Source organism: Neomonachus schauinslandi, chromosome 16, assembly GCF_002201575.2.
Source record: "Neomonachus schauinslandi chromosome 16, ASM220157v2, whole genome shotgun sequence".
NCBI lineage: Eukaryota > Metazoa > Chordata > Mammalia > Carnivora > Phocidae > Neomonachus > Neomonachus schauinslandi.
In genome coordinates, this window is record NC_058418.1 from 48,547,868 (window position 1) to 48,559,941 (window position 12,074).

At 38.2% G+C, this 12,074-nt stretch overlaps 1 protein-coding gene across 1 annotated transcript in view; it reads left to right on the forward strand.

Annotated features, from left to right (window-relative positions):
* Positions 1-9,570, forward strand: part of CNTNAP4 (contactin associated protein family member 4) — a 213,679-nt gene extending 204,109 nt beyond the window's left edge. The window contains exons 14-16 of the mRNA XM_044922066.1: positions 3,845-4,001; positions 8,993-9,120; positions 9,545-9,570. Coding sequence (XP_044778001.1) covers positions 3,845-4,001; positions 8,993-9,120; positions 9,545-9,570 — 311 coding nt within the window. The remainder of the gene's footprint in view (positions 1-3,844; positions 4,002-8,992; positions 9,121-9,544) is intronic.
* Positions 9,571-12,074: the final 2,504 nt, after the last annotated feature.

The following is a 12,074-nucleotide window of genomic DNA, read 5'->3' on the forward strand; positions in this document are numbered from 1 at the left end:
TAACGAAAATATGATTGACTTTTCTGAAAGTGACTATTCTGTGGGACTCTTTATGGATTGTTGGCACTTAGCTGCTGGGTAAAACTGTAAATTAGAATAGGTTGCCGGAAACAGTTTATTCAGCAATTTAAGTAGGAATCAGAAAACCTCTTTTAACTCTTTCTTTTATTCTGCTTTTAATAACTCCTCAATTCTGTTTTTGGTTTGTTTTCCCTTTAGAACATCTCATTATGTGCCACTATCTTGGGTCCCCCTGGTTTTGCCTTAGTGAGGACCTTACTGACGCTCTTGAATTACTGCAGGAACTTTCCAGCCGGCCTCCTGTGGGCATCTCTCCATACCTTCTCACCACCCAATATGCCCTCTACGACGGGAATTAACCTCTAAGAAACTCTGCTTCCATCATGACACTTTTCTACTTACAAAGCCTGGTACCTTCCTCTTCTCTGTCTGTCCCAAACAGACTCTTCTATCTGGATATCATAAGTGCATATTCTGGACCCACACCCTGCTTAGGCCAGTTTGATGCCACTCCCCAACACACTGTTTTCTAGCAGCAATATCGAGGTGTCTTTTTCTTTAGAAATTAGAGATGATTCTAAGACATCTGCATGATAAAGCCACTTGGTGAATGTTTACCCCTGCTTGTTATCTTAAGAGAGGTCCGGATAGCATGACAAGAATTTTAAGAGACGTGCATTTCATATGTGAATGTCATATGTCATGTAGATCAAGCAGAAAGATTTTGAACTCTTGGGATGACAATTGAACCTGTCGGTTCTAGTTAAGCACCTTTTCTACTTACTCTCCACCCACAGAATATAATTGGATTATTCTCTCCCTTTTGCCTGGCTTCACACCCTCTCCTCCTTCTTTGCCTCCATCTTCTTCTATTTCATAAGGTCCTCTTCTGGCCTTTTACCCTTCCCATCTTGCTGGTCTCCCCTCAAATCTTTTCCCCTTGAAACCTCAAGCCCACTTATGAATGACCATCAGATAGTTGTAGTGCAAAGAGCATAAGATTTAGAGGCAGGGAGAGATGTAAGTTCAAATTCCAGGGCTCTTATTGATTAAGTAGAGAGCTTGGATAGATGAGTCTTTATCAGCTTTGCTTTCTCTTCTATGACACAGGGCCAGTAACGGGGTGTGGCGGTGATTGGGTGGCATGACACAACACATACACAGTGCCTGAAGTGACCTTCTCTTCCCAGCTCTCTGGTGCATCATGGTTATAGTTAACATAGCAGTTTAGTAGGCGAGCGGTTGTTCAGTTGTTCATTGTTGCTAAATATTGATCTTGGAATCTAAAAACATAGATAAACAAATATGGAATTGTATTCTAAGAATGAGAACCTTAATTATAGAAGGATAAATGAATGGGATGCAACAAAATGAATGGAATTGCTTAATTAGAAAAGAAAGATAAAAGGGAAGACAAACATCAAAGTCACAAATGAGCCAAACTCTGAAAGAACCAGAAAACAAAATCCCCACAGGGTTAGTGAGCCAGCACCACACGAAGAGGGCAATATAGAGCGTGAAGGAACCCCTACCTTCATGGCCAGTGGTGCCCATGTATCTTTTGCTAAGACTCTCCTGGTGTTTCAGCCAGGCTTCAGAGCCACTAGTAAAGAAAATAACTTCTAGAAAAGGCCACTGAACAAAGGATGATGATAATTGTTAAATACACAGATTTTCCTCAGGTCCATCACCCTAGAATTCATGTAGAATGAACTTGAGTTGGAAAAGAGAGAGAACAATTTGGATTTTGAGTTCACAATAAGAAACACATGGAGACGAACAGGAAGGAGGTGTCAGACAAGTTAAATTTACAGTTTCAGATCTTGAAGATATCGAACTTTTAAGTAATAATGGTGCCATTACTGTGGATGAATAAGGTGGGATGTGTATGTAAATACATTTTCAGCAACCTGTGGAGCTGTGACTCCACGTCATTTGGTATTTTAACTATAGGAAGTGGAACGTCTGACCATGATCACCGATATTTTATAATTTTAAATTTTTTAAAAGATTTTATTTATTTGAGAGAGAGAGCGCACAAGCATGGGGAGCGGCAGGCAGAGGGAGAGGGAGAAGCAGGCTCCCCACTGAGCAGGGAGCCCGATGTGGGACTGGATCCCAGGACCCTGGGATCATGACCTGAGCCAAAGGCAGATGCTTAATGACTGAGCCACCCAGGCGCCCACTGTAATTTTAATTTTTAACTTAAATAATTTCTCATGATTTTCTTCGTTCTTATACTTATTTAAATTCTTTAGGACACTTCAAAAAGTCTTAAAGGGAACCAAGTGTATTTGGTACATTTAAAACATTCAGTGGTGTCTATTTTATAGGGAAGATCAGAAATTTAGAGGTGACAATATTATTCAATATTTAGAAATAATTTATTTTCTTTTTAACCTATGAACACAATGTTTTTTTTTTATTTTTTATTGTTATGTTAATCCCCATACATTACATCATTAGTTTTAGATGAAGCGTTCCATGATTCATTGTTTGTGCATAACACCCTGTGCTGCATGCAGAACGTGCCCTCCTCAATACCCACCACCAGGCTAACCCATCCTCCCACCCCCCTCCCCTGAACACAATGTTTTAAGCAATATATTGAAAAATATCTATTAAATGTTTCACGGTGGTTTCACCGTCTGTTGATGAGTTAATCCTGTAATTTAAAAAAAAGATGAAAAATCTTGATTTTAATGTCTCTGTCCATACACAAGCTTCCAATTAACTCGAGTTTTTTGGCATGATATGGGCTGGTATGTATAGTAACACTGGGAGAAGAGTTGTTGGCATTAGTAGAGGTTCAATCTAATAGTAAGTTGTTATAAGTATTTTCTTTCTTAGGTAACGCAGAAATTAGTACAAGTCCCAGATTTTCAGGAAGGCTCATGGCAATAACTTAGAAGTTTTGAAAGTCAACAGAAAAATGATCTAACACCTTTGAGGAGCTGACTGATTTGATGTCACATTCTTCTCATGCCCTGATTATCAAACGACTGTGATTTTTCCTCTCTACCTATTGTTTTTTTTTGAAGACAGTTGGCCTGCATTCCTCACCTGAATGTGCTGTCTATTCTTTACTCTAGTTCTTTGGCATCATGTTTAGTCATAACTCTGAGAAGGAGCTGGAAGCTGAACATTCATCATAGAAAGAAATGCATTTGGCTAAGGGAAATTCTGTTTTTGAGTGTAGTGTTTGCTTCAGGCGTAAAGATCTTTTAGTGTTATTTCTGTAGTCTCCAAATAAATAGCCAAGCCATTAAATGGAAGAAAAAAAAATACATACTTCCAAATAGATCTTAAATCATAACAAGGGAGTGCCATATCATGCCTAATGTTTAATAAACAGCCAATATGATTTTAGCCAATAAATATATTGAGATAAACCACTGACTTTCCATAATGTTTTAATGGGCATTTCATGATCTCAACTCAAATTTGTTCCTGATATGTTAATTACTATGGCTTATATTTTGATATCTTCTTGTTTCAAAAATTATTTTTAAAGAAATAACATAGGTGAACTGCTCTCAAAACATTTTTTAAGTACCATGCCTGAACTAAATAGGAACTGCTGATTTCTTTCCTACTTAAAGAAAAATACATTTTCCTTTTAAGCTTAAATAATAAAACATTTTTTAAAAAGCTTTCTTAAGGCAATGCCAGCAAGAGCCATGTTTGGAATATCACTGCGTCAAATCAATCTTTCTTTTCCTTCTCTTACTCTTATGAATGATTTGGGAAGGAAGCGACTGGCCTGGGCTGGAAGGCTGTGGGGCATAGAGCAGATGTCACATTTCTCACATTTGTTTTTCAGATGGAAGCCCTCTGAGTTGGTGGGTTGGCAGAACCAATGAAACGCAAACGTACTGGGGAGGTTCTTCGCCCGATCCTCAAAAATGTACATGTGGATTAGAAGGGAACTGCATTGATTCTCAGTATTACTGCAACTGTGATGCTGACCGGAATGAATGGTGATTTCCATATGATTTCCTTATGCAAAATAAAGTTTATATTTAAAAATGACTCACTCAGAACATATAGTGTAGTGAGGCAGATACTGAACAAATTAGTACAATGAAAAATTAAATAAAGGTGTGTTTTGATGAAATTTGTTACAATCAATCTGAATCCTAAAAGTTAAGACCAATATTTTTTTTTAAATTTTTTGCTAGTGGGCCATAAATCATTACATTTTATTTTTGTAATAAGATGAAATAGAGGCATCTGTTTCTTGTTTCCTCTTCATTATAAGTCAGTTATCATTCTCTTTAAAATTAAGTGTAATTAAGAATTCTGTTACTCTCAAAATATATTTACAAACATTAATTACTAAAGGACATTTCTTCAGTAATCTGCCTATAAAACCTTTAAAGAGGTGAACTTAGAATTTCTTACAGTTATTTGAACATGTAGCTCTTTAATTTTTTTAAGGACAAACCATGCTGCAAAGAACTAATATTCTATTTATTATATCTTGAAAAAGGAAATCTAAAACATTTAGGAATTTTAAAACTGAGTCTGAAATAGTCTTTTAAGTAGAAGTCTTACGTATATGTTTGCCTTTGAAAAATTAAAAAAGATATTATATTTGAGACTAGAGTTGAAATGTACATTGATTTTATTTATTCATGAAGAGAAGTGTTTTTCAGTTTTTTTTTAAAGGTTTATTTATTTATTTATTTGACAGAGAGAGATAGCGAGAATAGGAACACAAGCAGGGGGAGTGGGAGAGGGAGAGGCAGGCTTCCTGCGGAGCAGGGAGCCCGATGCGGGGCTCGATCCCAGGACCCTGGGATCATGACCTGAGCTGAAGGCAGACACTTAATGACTGAGCCACCCAGGCGCCCCTGTTTTTCAGTTTTTGTATTCACATTTCAACATACCATATGCATATCCTACATCCTACATAAGCAACTCTGTACATAAGAGTTATTTTTAAAAATACTAATAGTCTGGCACAAAAATCATTGATTTGGTTACAGAATGTACATTAATTTCAGTAACACAGTCTGTTGTTAATTGAGCTCACATTTTGAGCTGTGTGATACTCTGTGTATTTATTTGGCAAACATCAAGGCTGTATTATATTAAAAAACAGATTCTTTTAGGATACCCTAAAAGGAGGTATCCATATGGAGTCATGATTAGACTTCTAGTGTTACATGTTTGGTATGAAGAATATTGTCTTGCTTGCTTAAGCTCCAATTTTTCAGAATATCTACTTCCTTTATTTTTTATTTATTTATTTATTTATTTTTTAAAGATTTTTATTTATTTATTTGACAGAGAGAGAGACAGCGAGAGCAGGAACACAAGCAGGGGGAGTGGGAGAGGGAGAAGCAGGCTTCCTGCCGAGCAAGGAGCCCGATGCGGGACTCGATCCCAGGACCCTGGGATCCTGACCTGAGCTGAAGGCAGACGCTTAACGACTGAGCCACCCAGGCGCCCTATCTACTTCCTTTAGAAGGCACTCTTTCTCTCACTGCCTTCACACACACACACACACACACACACACACACACACACACAAACACACACAATGCCTACACAATAATAGTGTATTTTAAAATGCAAATAAAATGCTAATAGCAATGCTTAACTGGAAAAAAATTCACCTAATCACCAAGAATTCTCCAATGCCTCTATAACATATTATTCATCAAAAATAATTTTTAAAAAGAAAATTTCGAAACTTCTCTTTTAAATTCTGCTCATTGTGAAGTAGCTTGCATAGAGCTAACCTTCCTCAGATACATTTATAATTCCAGGAAATATATTTATAAAAACACCTACTTGAAGAAAGTGGGGAACAACCAAATGTTGTGGGGGGGACCTGGACCCTTGAAGAACGGAATCCAAGTGGATGAGAAGATGTTTGCATGCCTTTTCCCATGAGGGCGCTAACCAGACCACATGCCATGAAGTGGTTAGGGCTCTAAGGGATACTAGACCTTTTTGGCTTGAGGTAGCCGAGGACAAAATTTGGGGCTGCCAAAATGACTACAAATTGAGGAGGGAGTAGAAATCCCAGAAAGAAGAAAGTACCTGGGCGGAGTTCAATCTATCACCCCTACTCAGATCCCTGGCTGCCCTGCACTGCACATGCGCAGGGGAGGTTTCTAGGAACCACGCAGACAGCTAGAGCTGGGAAACTGACCAAGCTCTAGAGACATTTCAGCGGCTACCACCAGAGGAGAGACAGAATTTGGAGTTTAAGTCTCATTAATTGAGATGGGCTTGTAAACCCCTTTGCTTTCCTCAGAAATGACAGAGGGTTCGTGTCTTCACAGCAAAGACTGTGTTCCAAAACTGAATACGATTGAAAACTAAAAAGAAAACTGATGCCAGCCCACCTAAGATGGTATAAAACCAAACCTCCACAATTTATTATGATAAGACTGTGATTTAGCTGTGAAAAAAAAAAAGGAAGTCTTCAGAGAATGATAACAGAATCCAGAGTCTCTATAGTGTATCCCTCATAATATTCAGAACATTGTAACAATTGTTATATATTCCCAAAAAGAGTGAATTTGATCCAAAGTTAAGAAACATAATAGTAGTTATTAGAAATAGACTCTGGGACACTGATGTTTGATTAGTAGGCAAAAACTTTAAAGCAGCTATTATAAACATGCCTGAAGACTTAAAGGTAAAAATAACCACAAGTGAAGAGAGGGCATACTGAGCAGATAAATGAGAACTGTATTCAAGAAGCAAATACATTTTGGAATAGGAAAGCACAACATCTGAAGTAAAAACTTTCCTGGAAGGACTTGAAAATAAGATCTAGCAGAAGAAGTCTTCAATGAACCTGAAGACAACTTAATCAAAATCATTAATCTGAGGAACATGGCAGGTGGGGTGGGGGGGAAGGTTGGAAGAAACATTAACAGAACCTTTGTGGATTGTGAGAAAATATCAGTGATTTAACAGGCAAGAAATCAGAGTCCCTGAAGGATAAGAAATAAAACAAGGCAAAAACTATTTGAAAAAACAATGGCTGGAAATTTCTCAAATTTGTTTAATAAACGTCTGTGGTAGCAAGTCCCCAAGATGGCCCTCCATGAGCCACACGGACAGTTATTCACACCCTTGTGTAATTTCCTCCCTGTGAGTGTCGCCTGGACCTTGTGACTTGCATCAAATAAATAGAATATGATAAGAGGGCGAGAGTCACTTCTGAGATTAGGTTCCAACAGACTGTGACTTCGGATTTCTTTGCACCTCTTTCCCTGACTCTTGTTTTGACAAAGCAGTCTGCCATGTTGTGAGCTGTCCTGGGGAGAGGCCCGGGTGGCAAGGAATTGAGGCTGATCATCAACCAACAGCCAGTCAATAGCCAAGGCCCTCAGTCCATCCAGTGGCAAGGAACAGACTACTGCCAACAACCAGCCACTGGAGCGAGCTTGGAAGCAGATCCTCCCCGTGCCAAACACTGAGGTGACGGCAGTTGTTGCCAGCAGTTGTAGCCTCGGAGGGGCTCTGAGCCAGAGTATCCTGTTAAGCTCTGCCCAGATTCTTGACACAGAGAAACTAGGGATCATAAATGTTGTTTCAAGTCACCAAGTTGTACTTTGTTATGCCATAGCCCGTATATAACATAACATCAATGTACAGATTCCAGAAACTCAGAGGGTCTGAAGCAGAATGAAAACAGAAAAAACCACACTTTGGCTTATTGTTCAGTTTGCTAAAAAATAAAAAATAAAAAACCCAAAAGAACAATGATCAAGATAAATATTTTAAAAGCAGCCAGGTTGGATAGATCTGGTGGAATATATTCCATGCAGGGGAACAAAGGTACAAATGCAGGCTGACTTCTCATCGGAAACATGGGTCAGAAGACAATGGGATGATACCTTTGATGTGCTGAAAGAGAAAGCAATGTCAACCTGGAATTCTATACTGAACAAATAGATATTTCAAAAATGAAGGCAAAATAAAGTCCTTTTCAGATTAAACAAATGCTGAATTTGTTACCCACAGAACTGCACTATATGAAATACTAAGAGAAATTCTGTAGGCTAAAGAGAAATAATGCCAGATGAAAACTCAGATCTTCAGGAAGGAAGGAATGAAGAACACTGGAAATCATGAATATGTCAGTAAATAGAAAAGCCGGGGTTTAAATTCTTTTTTTTTTTTAATTCAAAAAGAAAATTTACCATTTAACTGTATTATAACATCTGTGACATCTAGATTTAAAATATATGACAGCAGTAGCCCAAGGAACAGGTGTGTATTGAGGGGGAATGTGGGCAGGGGGTAAGGATATTATTCTGTAGTAGCTTCTAATATTTTATATTGAGTAATATAACACAAAATCTAACTAAAGTGGATGAATTAAAGATGCATTATGTAAGGATCCATAAAGCAAACATTAAAATACTGTAAACAGACATATAGCTAAACAGTGAATAAAAATAAAATTGAATACAAAGAAATATGGAGTAAACCAAGAAAAGTAGGAGAGAGGGAGCAGAAATACAAGAAATCCTATGGGAAAAAATAGAAACAAATACCAATTTGGTAGATCTAAAACCGCAGTATCAGTCATTACAATAAGTGTAATTAATCATCTATTTATGTATTTATTTATTTATTTTCTATTTCTTTTTTGTTACTGAATTATAATTGGCATACTATATTGTATTACCTGCAGGTTTACAACACAGTGATTTAATGCCTTCATACATTACAAAATGGTCACCTTGCTGTAAACAGTCTACTTAAAGAAAATGGTCAACTGAATTTCAAAATCACCAACTATAGTCAGTCTGCAGGAGACATTAAACTGTGGCCATATTTTCACTCAAATGGGCAATTTGATCCTTGTTCTTTTGCATGTGCAGACTTATCTCAGAATATCTTGGCTTTGAAATGCAATAAGGGCTATTGCTTATTTTATAATTATGTTAATCAGAATAATTTTAAGAATTTTGTTGTTGTTACTGTCTTTTAGGACCAATGACACCGGATTCCTTTCTTATAAGGAACATCTGCCGGTGAGGAAGATAGTGGTTACAGACACGGGCCGACCGCACTCAGAAGCAGCTTATAAACTGGGACCTCTGCTCTGCCGGGGAGACAGTAAGTGCTGGCGGTGGGCTGTAAACATGGCTGAGCACGAGTCATGTTTCTATCATAGAATAATTAATACATGTCTGTTGTGAAAATGCATGAGCAGTGCCTGAGGTAATTCTTCCAGTCAGTCAACAAACAAGGTACCCTTATAAAGTGCAAAGCCCTGTAATAAATGCTTGGTGGCAAGCTTTGTTCAGATTCTAAGAGAAAGAACCCACTAAGCATCTTGATTTGATTGGTTTGTAAACATATCCCAGCATTCCTAAATGTCTGCATGCCATCATCCATCTAGGAAAGCCTCAGTGCTGCGTAAAATTGTGAAGAATGTGAGTTTTCTACTGTTGGGCCTGTGGTGAAATTAGAGCATCAGTAGAATCAAATGCCAGTTTTATCAAACATATTTCAACTTTTAATCTCTTTTTTTTTCCAGTTTGTGTGTCTGTGTGTTTACGTTAAATCAATGGGACGTACTGTTTTGTATATTCAATGTATTAACACTCTAAACCAGAATTTTAAAATTCAAATATAGTTTCACAGAAAATATTTATTTTCAGCAGGGAATGAAATGAGTATACATATCCATACATATGGAGACTGATGCATTAATTATTTATGCTTTTAGTTATTTCCAGGACTTAAAATGGGAATGGGAGAAACATTTATTTATGTTAAAAGTATACCCTACAATAAAATTTTATTCTAGGAGCTCAACATAGGAGATGATCTAACAATGCAGTGGATTGATGGGGATACATAGCAGAAGTTGCTTAGTTAAAAAGCAAAGCTGATACTGGCCTATAAACATTTATATACACTTGTAAAAAACTGTCTGCCATTATACCTACTATCCCTAATCTTTGGCATCTCTACTTGCTGTTCTGCCAGTAGGCCTCTCACAATCACATGAAGATGACATAGGATATTGCGTGGAGAGAAAAATTATGTGCAGAGAGATGAGGTTGTAAGCTCAGGATGCATTCAGGGGAGTACAATGATTTTGTGACTATAGAAAATTGTTCTATATGTCACACACAGTTTTCAGTGCTGGCTCTGATCTTAACCCTTCAGGGGCCCAGGCTGGCTTCCTCCCTCCCCCTTATTCCATTTGCTACCATCCCTGGGGAAGTGTCTGCTTTGACCAAGGTCACTACCACTAGTCCTTAGGGCTTCTTTCTTACAAATTTCCTGCCATGAACTTGAACACATAGCACCTTTTCATTTAACGGAAGTGATTCTCCATGGTAGGTAGTTTTTCCCCCTCGGTGGACATTTGGCAACGTCTGGAGATGTTTTTTGGCTGTCACAATTGTTGGGGGGTTGAATGCTACCGGCATCTAGAGGGAGAGGTGAGGAATGCTGGTAAATACCCTATGATGTGCAAGACAGCCCTCCGCAGCAATGAATGATCTGATCCAAAATGTCAGTAGTGCTGAGGTTGAGAAACCAGAAAATTAAACTTTTGTGACCACGGGGATGCAGAGGTATATGGATTTACAAATAGTTTAAGTATTTAGAGACCTGCTAAGTAATTTCTAAGTTATTAATGAAACAGTAATTGAGAGTTTCCTTGGCCTTGTCTTGTACATCTATTTTAGGCTTAAGGCTCATCCCCACGTAAAGTCGTAGGACTGTTCTCTGCATGGAGGGCTCTTTCTTATTCTATCAGTCAGAAGAGCGATGGCTACAGAACAATGAATGCCCCCTTTTCTCTATATGGGAAATCTGCGGTGCCTTAGGCACATTGTTTTTTCTTTCCAACTGAGATAGACTGGGTGGCTAAGGGCTTCTAGATATGGAATCATGCACAGTGGGCCTTATAAGCAGAAGAAAGGTATGTGGACACTATCCTGAGGGCACTAGGGCCTGAACATTGGATAATTTAAGGCTGAGAAATAGCTTGATCTTCATGCTCCAACTGAAAGCATGAAGACCAGGTATAAATCTAAAGACCAGCAAAGTGACCTTTGATGTAAGACAGGAAAAATGATAAGGGCTTCAACCACACAGTGGCATGCGGCTTAAGGAAGGGTCTCACATACAGAGGGAAATTCAATATGATCTAGAGGAGGGTTGAGGTTGAAGGGGTGTGAAGACAATCTCTGGCTTTCTGATCTAAATAAAGTCGCTGAGGATCATTCATTGAAACAGTAGGATGCTAGTCCTCTTCGCTGAGACAAAAGAGCTTTGAGATGTTCTTTGACAGAAAAATGGAAAAATGAGAATGAAAAAAAATTGACATTTAGGTTTTCTCCCACAAGCTAGAGATGTTGAAAATTTTATATCTAGCCATGTTTTGGTAGGAAAGAAGACAGAAGCCTTGAAAAAGCAGGACAAATCAAACAAAAATGAGTATGAGTCCTTACTGGTCCCAAATAGAGCTTATCCCTAATTAATTGGTACTGTCTTTTTCTACGTCCTTCTTTCATCCTTTTTTTTAAAGTGCAGGTGATTCTGAAATCCCGTGGGACTGCTGCTATTACTGTGTGGTGTCAGAAGTCGTAGATTACATTGTTAGGGGTTTGACGTAAAGCACAGCCTGAATGATAAAGCCCCATTACTGTTGTGCTGCAGACACAAAACTTCGTAAATACCGGTGTCCTTAAGGAATTTATTTATTTGTGAACATGGAAATCAATTTCTTGAAAATATATGTGAAAAGTAAATGGCCGAATTCAACATCCTATTTATGATAAAAGCCAAAGTAGGAACTAAAGAGAACATCCTCAATGTTTTTTTTTTTTATTCTTATGTTAATCCCCATACATTACATCATTAGTTTTAGATGAAGTGTTCCATGATTCATTGTTTGTGCATAACACCCAGTGCTCCATGCAGAATGTGCCCTCCTCAATACCCACCACCAGGCTAACCCATCCTCCCACCCCCCTCCCCTCTAGAACCCTGTTTGTTTTTCAGAGTCCATCGTCTCTCATGGTTCGTCTACCCCTCCGATTTCCCCC